The sequence below is a fragment of the Lissotriton helveticus genome, chromosome 10, assembly GCF_964261635.1.
Source record: "Lissotriton helveticus chromosome 10, aLisHel1.1, whole genome shotgun sequence".
In the NCBI taxonomy this organism is placed as follows: domain Eukaryota; kingdom Metazoa; phylum Chordata; class Amphibia; order Caudata; family Salamandridae; genus Lissotriton; species Lissotriton helveticus.
The window spans coordinates 255,841,300-255,857,950 of record NC_136071.1 but is presented as its reverse complement, the minus strand read 5'-3'; the positions used below and the strand labels follow the sequence as shown (position 1 = coordinate 255,857,950).

General features: G+C 49.1%; 1 protein-coding gene across 1 annotated transcript in view; it reads left to right on the top strand.

The window, feature by feature from the left end:
- LOC144786229 (cryptochrome DASH-like) overlaps nucleotides 1-2,801 on the top strand; it is an 88,704-nt gene extending 85,903 nt beyond the window's left edge. Inside the window, exon 14 of the mRNA XM_078665262.1 lies at nucleotides 1,650-2,801. Within this exon, the coding sequence (XP_078521388.1) occupies nucleotides 1,650-1,760 (111 nt within the window). The 3' untranslated portion in view covers nucleotides 1,761-2,801. The remainder of the gene's footprint in view (nucleotides 1-1,649) is intronic.
- Nucleotides 2,802-16,651: the final 13,850 nt, after the last annotated feature.

The following is a 16,651-nucleotide window of genomic DNA, read 5'->3' as shown; positions in this document are numbered from 1 at the left end:
TGATTCCGATTATCATTGTAGGTACTAGCTATATCATAATTGAAAATATGGATGCTCCAGATTTAAATGAATGCTGGAATGTACGTAGTACCCGATAAAGGGCCTGATTACAATGTCGGGCTGAAAACCTCCAACCAGCCAGTGGTCAGAGGTTTTCCGCCTAACATGGTAGATTTAAAGTCCGACCGCCATATTAGGATGACGGCGGTCGGAGTTTAAACCTGCAGGGGGATTGCAACGTGGTTCCAACAGGCTCAAGGGGCATGTCGGTAAAGCTGCATAATCCCTTAATGACGGTGGCTCTGCCGTCTGGATAACTTTCAGATAGCCGTTTCATGTTGGCCTTTCTGACAATGGAAAGGCTGTGGAAAGTGACATTTAGGGGCCCTAGCACGGCCCCCTTCCTCCTTAGGCCTTTGCATTTTGGCCTGAGGGCACCTATGGTGCCCCCCTAAACCTCCTTGCACCGTGTGGTAGGCACCGTGAGGTGTCTCAAAACATAAATTTTTCAATGAAAGCTTGTGCTGTGGGCCTTTTCTGCCTGCCGCACAAGCTTCTATTGTGAAATGCATGTTTGTGGTTGCATTGTAATAGTTCGATTGGAACTGCCAATCTAAGGTCGGGCGGTTGCTTTCTGCAACGTTATCGGGTGGACTTCGTAATGAGGCCCAAAATCTCTATATAATGGGGGCTTGGATTTACTTCTAGTCAGACCATGACTCCCAGTTCAGGCATCCACATACAGTGCTCTGCTGGAGATGGATGCCCTGTATACTGGGGTATCCGTGCAGGTAAATTAGGAGAATATTAGCTTCTTAAATGAGATGCTGACCAGAAGTGAGTAAGAGAGAAAACCAATTAGTTACTGCTCAGGTTGAAGGTGATGTTAAAACCAAGTATGGAATATTTAATCAGCCTACTGATGACACATGCTCTGATGCCAATTGTAGGGTGTAAATATAAAGAAGGCCACAGGGTCCTTTGTACATTAGCGGCCACCCAGAGGCAGATTTTTGTGGCCATTCACACAGTACCGAAACTCTCTCTCCACTCCGGCGCAACATGGAAGGGAATGGATGGATTAATCAATGTATACGTATCCAATGCTTATGTTGGCATTTGGTACCTATTGGTGCTGAGATTAATAATAATTGTGTTACTATATATGTATCACAATGGATATTTTTTAATGTAATGGCGACAATGTGTAGAGTTACGGTCTAGTGGTTATGGAACCCTGTAGAATGGCAGGGGCGTTGAAGGGCAGCAGCATAGAATGTTGTTCTAGGGGGATTCCAGGATAAATGGTTGGATGTAGGTGAGGTCGAATTTATGAAGAATAAAACTTAATAAAAATGATTGGTTTCTTTTCCTTCCCATACACTCGACACATTAACATCTTACTCACATCTGTTTGGTACAAGAATCTTAAAACATCCTTGGGCTCCTCCATCACTAGGGTGGAGTGGTAGCCCTGTTAAAGGAGACCCAGATGATGAAGCATGTCACCGGGACTGGTGAGTGATGGGAATCCGTACAAATTTTGTAATATTTTGGTTAGTTTTGGTAATAATCAGTCTTTCTTTGTTTTTGCTGGATTGTGACTCCGGGATATGTTTGTGTTGTAAAATGTTTTCTTTTATCAACAGAATGACCGAGGGTCATCAAGCAGAAGGCCAAGAGGACAGCCCTACACCCCGAAACAACACAAAAACAGAGGAGTTGATTTTTACTTTTCCCGCAACAAGGATCTGCACTAGACATCATTGAGTGCCAATGCTGGTGCTTAGAGGACCTGTTACGATCATGTTGAATGAATATTTCTGATTCAGCAGTCAAGCAAATTCCGAGAATCTTGCAAAGACTGGCTCAAAAGGAAGACTTTAACACATTGGTGGGCCTTGTGCCACCCACCAACCGGTTGAATTGCTTTTTATTGAACTGTGTTACTTCATGAACACTGGCTTCTGACTTTTCTTGTGAGGTTACGTTTTTACTAATTTTCAATAAAGTATAGTAAAGAGCAAAAGGGGCAAATGCCAACTTGAAACGGGAATATTTCTGCTGTTCCTTTCAGCTGCATGCATAAAGAGAGGAAATATATGTTCCAGGAAGATGGCTCAATCGGGATGATTAGTTTTCCACTTGTATTCCCATAGGTGGTGATTGGTCCAGGAAAGGTGATGTGAACTGAGTGTAAGGTGTAAGCGCTTCCCGGGAAATATGTAAAGGGATCCTCACATCCATGTGTGGATTTGTGTACGTGATTTGCCTCACCTATGAGTTCTGACATTTTATTGCTTGCAGATAGAGCGATAACATGTAGCCTTACTGTTGCACACAAGCAATTGCAAAAAGAGTACCAAATTGCAAATACCGATACACAAAGTATTTCTTTTACCTGGATGAAATCGCAACAACTAACTATATACAGTGGCATGGTAAAGGAAGATCCTTCTTGAGTTTCAGCCAACGGGTGTACTGCTATACTCAAAAGATAGGACTGTTGTTTTGCAAAGTTGCGGCATACAGAAAATGGGATGTGCTGGGCAACCCAAGAAAAGGGGGCTCCTGGTCAAAGGCCACACAGTGAGCAAGATGACATTTAGGTGCCAGAGTCACTTTGTCGCTGCTGATGAATGGTAATGGAACCTGAGGTAAACCTCCAGGTGACTTTTTGACAAGGGACTAGGAGGACTGTGATTTAGTCAGGCTGGCAGCAATGTAGTTTCAGAGTGAAAGGCATGAAAACTAAATTGAAATTTGTGAAATGGCAAAATAAAGTGCATTAATCCCGCCAACAATTGTAAAGAACAATTCTTCAGACCCTGGGTTCCTCCTCGGTGACTGATGCTCCTTTGGTGAGTGGGTGAGAGTACCTTTGGGATGGATTGCCTGATCTTCTTTAGGTAGAACTGGATGCTCCCTAGCGTAGACGGGGAGTTGGCGGAATCTTCCTAGAGTTATATGTAGCAGCTGCCACTTGCAGGCTGAAATGGAGGCAGACCTTCTGTAAAAAAACATACAGTTCGTCATCCTCCCAAAGCAAACTTCAGATATGTGGCAACAGGCTGCGTGTGGGTGAAAGCTATTCTGTAGGCTAGATTAGATGCAAGAGCTTCTCTCTATAGAAATCTATTCAGACTGCGAACAATCCCGGGTACAAAGCCTTTTAGCCTCTCCTTTCCTGTTGACAGGGCTGGACTGGGCACCAAAACCGGCCCTGACAAAGTGCTCGGCCGGCCCCCCACCACCACCCCCTGGTGTTGGGGGTGGGGCAGAGCTCTTCGCCAGGGCCGGTTTTCGGCCATTTTTGTTACAGGGCCGATTATGCTGCAAAAACGGTCCTGTAACAAAAAAGGCCCCCAGGGGCCCAAAACCGGCCCCCACCCGTGCGGCACACCGGGGGATTGCCCCTTGCCCTCTACGGCCAGTCCGGCCCTGCCTGTTGACCGCCAAAGTCAGAACCAATCTCGGAGGAAGGAGGGTAACTAGCACCAGTTGGTGCCAGGGCCCCACGTGGATTGCCTTTGCACCATGGGAGTCATCATCATGGTCATCAAACTTTATTTTGCTTGGGGGGGGCGTGGCTTGGAGGCGATGTAGGCGGTAGCAGGACTCCGGAGCTCCTCCTTCTCCCGAACTTATCCTGGTGCTGAATTCGGGCCCCGACCCCGATATATGTATCGGAAGGCCTGGGGTGCGTAGGGGGCGAAGCGGGAAGCGCTGTGGGCCCCACAGACCGCACACAAGAACCTTTTTCCCCTGCTTGGAGCGGCTGGAGTAGCGGGACCACAAAATGGCGGGCGGAGTCGCCGGCCGAACTGCCTGACTGCCGAGCGCTGGCTGAAGTGGGGGCCCACGGTGACGACTGGAGATAACTGAGCCGGAGCGGGCCGGCCCTACACTCTGCTAGAGGTGGGGCAGCGCTGCTGTTACTGGCGGGACTGGCGAGATACACGGGCGGCAGGTCAGGGTGGTGCCTGACCCTAAGATGGCGGAGCCCGAAGGCCCGAGTGTGCTCTTGGTCTCCATTTCGGTGGGGCTGGAATTAACCCCTGAGGAGCCCTGAGGAGCGACCACCCTGCTGCTGGGTCGTGTACACCGGTGACCCCCCCATCACTAGGGGAGAGTGACGACTGCCTGCTGCAACCAACAGCTGCCTGAGGGCGCATCCTGTGAGGCCGACCGGACGGACGAGGCAAGCCATAGCCTTGGGGGCCTGTTGCTGCGGGGTCGGAGCCGAGGTGAGGTGAGGGGGCTGTGAGACTCGGGACCACGGGGTGTGTTAGTGTGCGGGAGGGCGACGCACCCTAGGGAGACTGTCTCTGCAGACAGCGGTGAGGAACCGCATGTCAACACCACAGGGGACCGAGCCCGAGCCTGAGATGCGGAGCTGAGGGGGCAGAACTATTGAGAACCCTCGCACTGCCCGCTGACGGAGAAGACCTGACAGAGTGCCTGGTGTGGAACTGGCCGAGATTGGAGAGAAATCACGGACTGTCCCCCTCGTGGAGAAACGTGCACAGCGGACGGCTGCTTGCTGTGACCATCAGCTGCCTGAGTGCACATCCTGTGAGGCCGACCGGATGGACGAGGCAAGCCATAGCCCTGGGTCCTGTTGACGGAGAAGACCTGACAGCGTGCCTGGTGTGGAACTGGCCGAGATTGGCGAGAACTCACGGACTGTCCCCCCGTGGAGAACCGTGCACAGCGGACGACGAGCGGCTGGGCACCCACTAGAACACGCAAGATGGGCAGAGTGACTAAGAAGAAGGGGTTTGAGGTCCTTCGGCTAGACGACCCGGGCCACGCCATGGAAGGCGAGGATTCTGCAACTGGGAGTGGAACTACTTCGCAGCAGCAGGACCCCTCTTTGGGTGACATTATGCAGGCCATCATGGCCTCGAGGGAGGCTCTGGAGAAGAGAATGGACTCCATTGGGTCGGACCTGTCCCTGTTAAAGGATGATCATCGCAAACTCAGGGAGAGAGTGGCAACCAATGAGACAACCATGAAGGACATCCCGACACGGTTGGTGCCTTACAGAAAACACTGAAGGAAGTGGTGCAGAGGGTGCGGGTACTAGAGGTGCAAGCAGAAGACAGTGAAGGGCGCTCCAGATGCAATAACCTCCGTATAGTCGGAGTGCCGGAACCGGAAGAGGGATCCAATTCTGTTCCATTCTTGGAGACATGGTTGAAAACCGAAGTGGCACCGGAGGGGCTTTCCCCCTTTTACGCGCTGGAGAGAGCGCACAGAGTACCGGCCAGACCGCTGAGGCCTGGGGCTCCACCGCGCCCGATAGTGGTGAAACTTCAGCAGTACCGGGACCGTGACCATATCCTGCGGTCAGCCAGAGAGCTACAAAATCTGCGCATTGGTAACAGCAAAATAATGATCTTCCCTGATTACACCAGAGAAGTCCAGCGCCAAAGATCCTCTTTCCTAACGGTGAAGCGAAAGTTAAGGCAGCTACATCTTCCCTACGCGATGCTCTTCCCGGCTCGGCTGCGCGTCACTGCTGATTGAGGTATGCACTTTTTCCTCACGCCGCAGGCCGCCTGGGACTGGCTAGAAACTCGAGGGGAATCTGGCGCGCGCTCGCCATCAGCTGCCTCGCCTCGCAATGGCTCCCCTACTGCGCAGTCGAGGAAGAGGCCAATGACCCCCACGGCTTGGCGCCATGAACGGGATAAGGCAGTTTTGTGGTGGCGGCCATCAGTCATGGAGAACTTAGCCCGGCCAGCAATAACTCGGAGCGCACGAAGAGTGGAGGACTGAGCCCCAGTTCTAGCAGCATCCACGGACTCTCAGAGACTGACCTGCCTGATGTTACCCCACAAACGGCGGATGGAGTATTTGGCTGACAGAGTTGCATGGACACTGTGCCTTACTCTACGGATTGATTGTGCTGCCTATTGGACCTCCGATCCTTGCCCCCAAGTGGAGGCGGGAATACATGAGAACAATGCCTGCACCTAGAGGGGGGGCCTGAGTAGGGAGTTGTCAACCTGGGAGAAGGGAAGGAGATTGGGAGGAAATCTGGTATTATTCAGTTGACGTTCCAAGCAGCCCACACTGTATAGATTTCTTAGTTTATTGCTTTGTTTGGATGGGGGTGCCGTGTTGGATGCCTGTCCTGGGGAAGGGGAGTTGGGGATGTTTTAATTGTGGGGTTTGGTTGGGGGGACCCGGACGTGTCGGGGGGTTAGGAGGAGTAGATCATTACCTGCATCACTCTCAACAATGGGTCCTGCATTAGAATACACTTGTCTGACATGGAACGTACGGGGTATGCATACCATGCATAAACGCCATAAGGTACACTCATTTTTAATACGTAGGGGCATCCATATGACCTTCCTTCAGGAAACCCACCTCCTTGCAAAAGAGGGCAGTGCTCTACAGCGCCGCTGGAGGGGTCAAGTCTATTGTACCATATTCTCCACGAATGCGTGGATTTTTTTAATTTGTATAAAGGCAGGGGTTCCCTTCCAATGCACTTCACAATTGATAGATCCTGAAGGCAGGAATGTGGTGGTTCAGGGGAAGTTAGATGGTAGAGACTTAACACTGGGATGTCTATATGCACCTAATGTGGAACAACCCGCCTTCTTCTCTCTCCTATCCCGCAAACTGGCGTCAGTACTGGTTGGGCCCCTGCTTCTTGGGGGAGATTTTAATTGTATAACAGATATTGACCTAGATCGCTCTCACCCCCCTCTTCCGAATGCGCCAGCGCACAAGCTGGCAGTGGCAAGATCTACCTGGCAGCGGACTTGGGGATTGATAGACACCTGGAGAGTCCAGCATCTATTGGTTAAAGACTACTCCTTTTTCTCTGCTCTTCACGACTTGCATGTCTGGCTCGACGCATTTCTCTGTTCCCCGGATGTACACGGAGAAATTTGCCGTAGCGAATATCTCACTTGCACTATCTCAGACCATAATCCATTGTTGGCTCAACTGGGATGGTCGCGGCCGCGACCTAGAATTCCCACATGGCGATTACGTCCGGAGGCGCTTGAAGACCAGGTCTTCCGTACTACCATAGCTTTGGCCATTGCAGATTATTTACAGCTTAACGAGGGGACGGCAGGGTCAGTGAATGTGGAATGGGACGCCTGTAAAACGGCTGTACGAAGACGGTGTATTTCGGCGATGGCGGGGACCCGGAGGGTCCTCTTGCAGGACATTCAAAGGGATGATTAGCGCTTGCGCGCTTTAAAGAGGGAGCGCCCTGAGCATCCGGATAAGCAGGACGAATTGTTGGAAGTAAAGGAAGCAGTTGCAGCGAATGTAGAACGTCTGCGGTGCTTCGATTATAAAAATTATATCACACGGGCGCACGCGGAGCGGGATAAAGCGGGGGCTCTTTTGGCCTGGCTGGCTAATCCAGCTCGGTGTGGCTCGGTAATACTGGAGCTGAGAGACCAGAGGGGAAGGGCCCGATATGATCAGCAAGGGATTAATGAACTATTTTTTTACTACTACACGGAGTTGTACCGTAGCCGAGTGATTCCATCTATGGAGGATTTGCAGACATTCACGGGGGGTCTGAACTTGCCGGAACTAGGGGACGAAGATGCAAAACTGCTGGGTCGGAACATTGAGGTGCGGGAGGTACGGGTAGCCATCAAAAGTATGGCCCGAAATAAAACGCCGGGGTCCGGTGGCCTCCCAGTAGAATTTTACCTTACCTATATTGTGAGAAGTTGGCCTGGTGTATGATGTCTCCAATTCTGGGGGCACCTTGTATCAGTCCAAACAATCCCTTATGGTGATGGTTGTAAGTCAACCTTAAAAGACAAGCTATCCTAATGGTAGCATGGACTAAGCAGCCTTCAGGCTAAACTCAAGAGGGCATGTGAAGCCAGCTGTTTTACCATATGCAATCCTGTAATATCAAATGAAAGGACATCACATAAGTTATATATTATAAAAATATATGTATTTATTACTAGAATAATCCCATGTACTCTTTATGAGTATAGAAGCACAAGCGTTTAAACAAAAGCACAGTATAGCATATGAAAGTTGCACAATTATGGATGAGGCCGGTGGCCACTCAAACCATATATCAAAAAAGTGGTATTAGTATCACCTTTCGAACTGTGGTAAGGCCTGTGGCCTTGGGAATCGCTGGGACTACACTGGACTAACAGCAGTTAGGACGGGAGTAGCCCGCGGGAATCGGGTGCAGCGCTAAAAGCACACGCATGCACCAATGCAAAGTCAATGGTGCGTAAAAGTTACAAAGTTACTGTTTTAGAGGTCTTCCGACTGGACTAGAACTTAACCACTTTAAACTAGGACACTAGAGGTCTGAACCACTACAGGAGCACCGACGTTCATGAGTTACCTCACCCACAGGAAGCGGGTGCATAGGTGCCAAAGTGTGTCGGGTTTCGTCGTGGAGTTCTATGGAACCTGGAGATGAAGATGCTGCAGGCGGCCAGGAGAGAAGAGTCCGGTTGGATCCAAGGGTGGATCGAAGATGTAGAGTACCTGAAAGCAGAGGGGACAGAGTCTGGGTCACTAGCCAGTGACCAGGTAGGAACCAGTAAGGAACCAGGCGATGTCGGGCACAATCAGGTGGTTGACGGGAAGCTTGTCTCCGCTGCCACGTGGACTCGGGGGCATCGAGGATGACCAGGATCAAATCACGAGCTGTCCCACGAAGGCTCTCGCTGTCGGCGGTGTCGGTTTCCGGATTGGAATCAACAGGCAACCCACGCAGGATTGGAAGATCGCTTCTTTCTCGGACCAGCAAGGTCAGAGGGGTTGCTCCTTTTCAGGGGAGCGAGGGCCAGTCTGGAGCAACCAGACTAGCAGTGTAGTTTCAAAGGTTCGTCGGTACTGTGGCAACTAGCCAACGGGCAAGCGACCGGACCAACGCGTCGAGCAGGAAAATGCAAAAGGGCCCCACGCAGCACTCAGTGAGTGTGGAGGGGAGATCTTCGGTGAAAAAGCTGCTCGGGCTGGGGCTTCTCAAACCCCAATGCACATCTTCGAGGGAGCCTCGGGAGCTGCACGGTCAGCACTTCGTAGTTTTTCCAAGATGGTCGGCTCCACGCTCCACGTCGCCTCCACGGGTCTCAGATTCGCTGGGACTGTGGATCGGGCTGTTAGGAGTCGAGGGAAGCTGGTCTTGTCGATCTCTGTTGCTCGAGTTCCGGCGGGAACTGCAACAAAGCAAACCGTTGGGCGCTGGATGGTGCCTGTTTGCACAGGGTGGTCACTCCTTGACCACAAGGGAGATTCTTCAGTCTTCCACGTCGAGTGGGATGTCGAAGGGTCCAGAGTTTCGTTTCATAAGTTTCAGTCAGGATAATCTGAGGTGCATTGGCACAGCTCCTACCTTTATTCCAAATCAAGGGGCTGGATTACCTGCTAGGTCCCTCCTATGGGGGGGACCCAGGGAGGGGGTGGTTACACCCCTTTCCCTTTGTCCAGTTTTGCGCCAGAGCTGGGGCTGGAGTGCCCCAGAACCGGTTTGACTGGATTTTGCATGGGACACCTTGTGTGCCCCAGGCAGTGTCTAGTTTCTTTCAACCCTCCCTGCTCCAATCCACTATCTCCTGTCTGGGGTGGTGTAGCACCTCCCTGTGACAGGAAACCCTTTGTCCAAGCCTCCCCTGCCAGGTTTCGGTCAGCAGCAGGAGGTCAGACTTGTGTTGGGGCAGCAGCATCCATTTTGTGATGCTGAGGCTCTGGTTAGGATTAACCGCTTTTAAGTAAAGTAACATGTCTTCTCCCTCTAGAAGGGTGGAATGCTACCCCCGTCACCAGATTTGGTGAGGGGGTAGTATTCCAAAGTGTATGACACCTTACACAACATGTTTTGATAAAGCCAAACCAAAGTTAGCAATAACCGCGAGGATTATAATGGACTTAAGAGTATATGGTATGGCAATACCCTGGAACAGCAGTAAGGAAATGGCTCCGAACGGTGCAGACAGGCTCAGCTCATGCTAGAGCACCATCTCACATAAAACCAAGCACTCCAACTCCAGGATTGTTAAGGCCTGCCATAGGAGTGACTTATAGGTGCATATGTGTCCAGATATAGGTTTAGATATAGGTATACTATATCTAAGCAAGGGGTGAGTACACCACCTTGCCCCAGCTGAGTGATCAGCCAGTTGTGTCGATTTGGATGGCCAGCCAGGGGTGGCAAAAGATATGCTGCAGCCCCTGGTAGGCCTTGGATGCACCTATGCCCTGGGTACCTATAGTACACTGTACAGGGGCTGATAAGGTGACCCAATCCAATTTAGTTATGCACCTAGGGTACATGGAGTCCATTTTAAAGAGAGAGCAGATAGCCTGGGGCCCTGATTGGCAGGATCCCAGGCCAACTAAGTCGAAAACCAGCTAAACACAAGGCAAAACATCTGGGGTAACCATAGTCAGGTATCCACCTTCCTACATATATGGATCTCCTTGCTCCTCGTCTTGCGGGGCTATATAATGAAGCCAAGAAGTTGGGGAGGTTGCCGGAAACCACCAGGGAGGCGATCATTATTCCGCTCTTGAAACCAGGCAAACAGCCCTGGGATAGAACGACCTACCGACCGTTATCTATGCTCAACTTGAACTACAAAATCCTGACCAAAATTCTTGCGACTCGACTGCTTCCCCACATGACCACGCTGATACATGCCGATCAGTCGGGGTTCATACCTGCTCGCAACACAGCACTTAATATCCGGAGGCTTCTGCATATCTTGGAGGCAGATTCCTATGAGTTGGATACAGCAGCGATATTTGCTGTAGATATCGAAAAGGCTTTCGATAGTTTGGAGTGGGACTACCTGTTTCACGTAATGCGACAAATGGGCCTGGGTCCTAACTTCGTGAAATGGACGGCTTTGTTGTACACGGATTCCACGGCCAGAGTTCGGACGGGGCAGTGATATCGGAGTCCTGTAAGGTGGGACGGGGTACGCGGCAGGGGTGTCCTCTCTCCCCATTGCTGTTCGCCTTGGCGGTGGAGCCCCTTGCAGCGCATGCACGATCGGGGCAGGCATACCAGGGCTTAGACGTTTATGGCCAGGTCCACCATATTGCACTTTATGCAGATGACCTATTAATGTTTTTGGCAGATACGGATGCGGCTCTGAGGGGAGCGAAGTCCTTACTGCGGGCCCTAAGCATGGTGGCGGGGTTGAAAGTCAACTGGACAAAGTCGTGTCTATTCCTGGTGCTTGGGGGCAGAGCTTGCCCTCAGATCACTGAGGAGGTGACCTGGGAGGAGAGGAGGCTTCCATACTTTGGCACGGTGATTTACCATGAGTCGGCTGATATTCTCGACGGCAACGTGGGGAAGGCGATTAGGGGAACCAAAGCTAACTATGAGTTCTTGAGCACCCTTTCATTATCGGTGGAGGGGCGCGTGGAATTACTTAAGATGGTGACCCTTCCTCGGCTCTTATACTACTTTAGGACCCTCCCTATATGGATTCCGGCTGGTTATTTTTGGAGGCTTAAGTCGATGGTCAGCTCCTTCCTGTGGGGAGCGGGCAGGTGCAGGGTGGATACCCTCATGAGACCCCGGGCGGAGGGGGGACTGGCGGTCCCAGACTATGAGACGTATTACATTGCAGTGCAGCTGCAATGGCTCACGCAGTGGGTAGCGAGGGCTACTAGGGGGGAAGAAGACTCGGGTGAGCTAAAGGGTCCGTTGCTGGTGTTGTCCCGTATTGTCTTGCGCCTTCCAATTGGGGATATGCATCTTACTCAGGAGTTTAACACAGCCCAAAAATGTTGGAATAGGTACCTGCGAAGGGGGCTATATCGACCCCTTACGCGTCTGATATCTCACTAAGGATGTGCAGGACGTTACCGCACGGAGGATCCTGGCATAGGCTGGAGGTCTGGGACCAGCAGGGATTGGCGACACTGGGCGACCTATATGAAGACGGCACCCTCATGCCATTCGATGTCCTCCGGGACCGCTTTCAGCTACCTGGGGGTGACGTTTTATTACATGCGGCGCTCACGACAGCGGTGCGGAAACACTGGAAAACAGGTATGGTGGAGCCACCCACGTCTATGGGTTGTCAATATGTCGTGGTTGCGGCGGGCACAATCAAGGCAGTAACCTGCCTCTACAGGCGCATGACCCTAGAAGCCCTGGTCCCCTTGACGGCTTTAAAAACAAAATGTGAAACGGATATAGGTCAAGACATACCAGATGAGGCGTGGAGTGGAATAGTGGAGAGGGATTGGAAAAGTACGTGCAATGCGCGATTCCAGTTGGTGCATTTTTACATCCTCCATAGGGCATACCTCACACCAGCCCACTTACAATAAATATTTCCCGACCCAGTCAGCGTCCTGCCCCCGGTGTGCAATGGATGATGCTGATTTCAAACATATGTTGTGGGCTTGTCCTGTGCTGGAAACCTTTTGGCGGGAGGTGACGACATTGCTGAGGGAGATCACAGAAAGGGACCTGCAACTCTCCATGGCACATTGCATTCTCCATTGGTTTCCCCACACTTCAAAGAATAAAATCACCTGTAAATTTATAGACCTGGGTTTCCTCCTAGCTTAGAGATCTATAACCTCCCAGTGGAAAGCGAGTAAAGGCCCCAGCTTTGAAAAATGGAAAGCTGATTTTGGTAGGTGGGCTGGGTGTGAGGGGACGGTCCGACTCCAAATAGCTCACAGAACAGGTAGCGTACAAGCGCTAGAGAGGGCGAGAGCCTGGGAAAGACTGGTTATGGAGCTAACACTCCCAGCGGCTGAGAATGAGGAGGACCCAGCTGACGACCCTGGGGAGCGCCCACTATAATCTGCCAGAGTGTTAGCAGGCTCCTCACCTGAGCTGGATGGCAGACCGCTGCCCCTCCCTGTACATAGAGTTGATTCATATCCCTGGGGATCCATTGGTTTATTGGCGGGAGGTACTCAGGGTTGGGGGCCCGGTTGCATTGCAGCGAGGGCAGGTTCAGTGCGCATGAGAAGGGGGGTGGGGCACGTTAAGGGAGGGGGGGGGACATCGTTGGAGAAGCTTCTGTCTGGTGTAAGGCTGCCGATGGTGCCAGATATGCATGTCCTAATATGATGTATTGCAGTTTAGTCCATTTGGCCTGTCCTGGGTAATACCCTCTAGATAATTGCGAGGCGAGCGCAGGCCCCTACGTTTGGTCAGGTAACAATCTGCCACCCCTTCAAACACAGTGAGACGTTTTATACCACGTACTATTCATTGGCCCAGTTGAGGGATACGACCACAGGTTTAGGTCCATTTACACTCCGATGGGGGAACGCTACGGCACGCCTGGGGGGGGGTGAGGGGGGCGGAATGTATTGAGGGTGGGAAGAGGGAGGAATAGTTGGGGACGGGAACGGTTGGGTAGAGGAGAGGGGGGGGACGGGTTCAGGGGCATTGATCCAGCAGCCACACTCGGTCTCCACTGTCTCGGATACCTGTAATGATTTGCCACAGAGACAATATTCTATGTGTGGACACTATGATAACCTACATGACTCCATGGAGGCTGCTGATGAGTAGGGCTGATATTCATTTGCTAAAATGATGTATTAGGGTGAGTTCCTGCCAATAAAAATTGTGTTAAAAAAATCTAACTTTATTTTGCTTAACATAACCATAAAAGTACACATACAAACATGTGAAAACATTAACATACTGACAGCTCATAAAAGTACAAAATCTAGTAATACGATTTGCTGAATCCCTACAACAACCCAGACATACTGAGGTAATTAAAATGAGAAATAAAAGAGAAACAATACTAGGTAGATTTACTAAAATCTAAAACCAATCAGCAAAAACCTCAAAAGAGTCCGCTATGCTCTCCGGAAGACATTGAAAAACTCACAGTGAAGAATAAAATGTGCTCATCTGGCCCAGATCAATAACCTATCAAACATTTCTCTCTTATAAGATATATTGCTTAAAACTGTACCTGTACCCGGGAAGCCTAATTATGTATAGTGAACCCCCTATTGTGCCAAGATTTGCTGCTGTGAAGACCTGCCAAAATTATTTTGGGTAATATCTAAAGTGCATTGTGCTTTTGAGGCAGGTCTAAGAATGAGGATATGACAACTTCTTTGATCTTATATGCCAGATTGATTGTAAATATTTTGAAATCAAGAAAACAATACATATTTTATTGTCTGTCTTTCATAATTTCAGTGCATTAGGTCGATCCCTGATTCCCAGAGTACGACTGAGCGGGATAATCCACCGAGCACTTGCTTCACGGGAGCTCTACAAAAAAATAACAGGTGCTCTCCATTTTCTTCTTTCTGACAATCCATATGGCATAACTTAGTTAAATTGCTGTTTTTGGTCCATGAACAGGTGAAGATGACAAGAGGGAGAATCTCTAATATCAATTTGGCAAATAAGGTCCTAGCAAATTGATGGTTAATGTGATCCATGAATTTCTCAAATTGAAATTCACACTTGGCCACCAAAAAACGATCAGAAAGGTTGAGTTTTAACAAAAGTAAACCTAGCACTTAGAACAGTGTTCCTGTAGATTGGTTTCACGAATTCGCAAGTACCTGCTGGAACTGAGGAGAAATGCAACCAATACTCACTCAATCCTAGCTTACTCAATCATGATTTATATAACATAGCCAAGAATTTGAGTGTTCACATCTTGCACAAACGCATGAGTCACCTTTGTAATTTCATGTTTTGCGAATGCACGAGTTCCTAGATTCACTCCTCGTAGCCCGCACTTTAATCAAGTTCCTGACTATTTTGGTCACATTTTTATGTCCCTCTGCCGCACTTTTATACGTTTTTTTTTAGTTCTGATCTAGTTCCTTTGCGGACCTGCATTTCACATGCTTCACTTTATTATTCTTTTTGCTCCACACCGACCATCACCGTATTAAGTACTTCAATTAGCACTGTTCGTGTGACTTGCATCACTTTCGCTTTCTGTGTTATTCTCTCCCATGAGTCACTCCACCATCGTAATTTAACTGTTCACTCACACCCTTCATTGTATATTGGGTATTTCATTGATGGCATTCTGTTTTCCCTTGGGCAGCGATACATTTGATTTTTTTCATTTATTTCCTAGACAGTTCGCCTGAAAAAGAAGAGCTACTGCTCGAAATGCATCGGGGAGACATTTTCAACGTGTTAGCAACATGTTAATTGATCAATGATCTTTGAAGAATTACTGATGTTTCCAACTGGAATTAGTCCTCTGATGATAGACTATTTTTCATATGCAGTAATATGAAACGATAAAGATTGAATAAATGTGGGATTATTTCTGAACAGCAAACTTGCTTTATCTACCTATTTTTTGAATTAGCGACTCGTATCGCCAAAGGAGTGCTCCCGATTTTAACTTTTCCCGGGGAAGGGGTTTTCTTCTGAAACCCTGTATACTTGAAATCCCCTGAGACTGAGGGTTTGTATTTTGTTTCACATGTGATCACAATGTGAAGCGATAACTAGGCTCTCTCTGACCTCCTTGCAATTAGGTGGTGAGAAATAGATATCCTTTGGTCCATCCATAATTATGTTACCAGTTGTATAATGCAGGTGGGGCTTGTGGTGTTGTTGAGAGAGTCTAGCCTTTCCCACCAGAGTCTGAATCACTGCTTTGTGAAGATGATCAGTTTCTGGTACCTTTAGAGGAGGTGCAGAAGTTTGGTTCCAATTAACTAGGCCTATGGTAGGGTTTCTTGATCAGTTGCCCTGAAAACAAAAAATGTTTGATGACTCCATGGTCCAGTGCCCCTTAAAGGCTTGTCAATGGGAATCTCTTGGTACCTTCTGACATTAGTGTAGGTGTCTAAATCCCATTGTTCCCTGCATTGTTCGTTCCTTTGTGCCACAAACTTCAGAGCAGGATTTAATCTTCTTGAAGGTGTTCATGATCCCTGATTTTCATGTTGGTCATAAGAAGCCTTATTTCGTTCAATGTTCTTCACTTCAGCGGTGAGGTCATTAGACCTTTTTAGTTGGTCCTCCAGATACTTTGCACATCTCTATTAGTCTCATCACTGCTGATATTAATGTGTGGCATTCCTCTCACACATGGAATAGTAAGATACAAACTAATTGGAATACTGATTGGGAACATTTATTTCACACACATTAGGGTTGCTTACCACAGTCTTAAGTAAGTTACCTAAATATGTGCTTGGGAGTCTTTTGAGAGAGTTCAAGGAAAACTGTCAATGGGGAAAGCATAAGAAAATATAAATTCTTCCTTTGACAAACCACTTAAACTCCATCATTTAAATCATATTTCCACTCCTTGCCATGATACTTCCACTATGTATTCTCCCCTTAAAGGAGGGTGTACATAAATGTATTCACTCCTCTGCATATAGTGTAATGGGAAAGCATTCCAAAATGACACACCCTAAATGAGAAAGATCTTATACCATTGAATATTCATTTAATCAGGAGTGCACACATATTGGTACTAGACTTTTTTTTTTACACGAGTTGCACAAAGCGAATGTGACGTGAAACTGCCTAGTTACCAGTGCAAAATTGCAGTCACTTTTGCAATGCGTGTAATTAGGCCATTGATGCCCACAGAGATGCAACCCACCAGGGCAGAAAACAGCTGTGGTGAAGGTGCAAGAATTGGAAGGGAGAGGGCGTCAGCTGATTAACGTAAGCCTT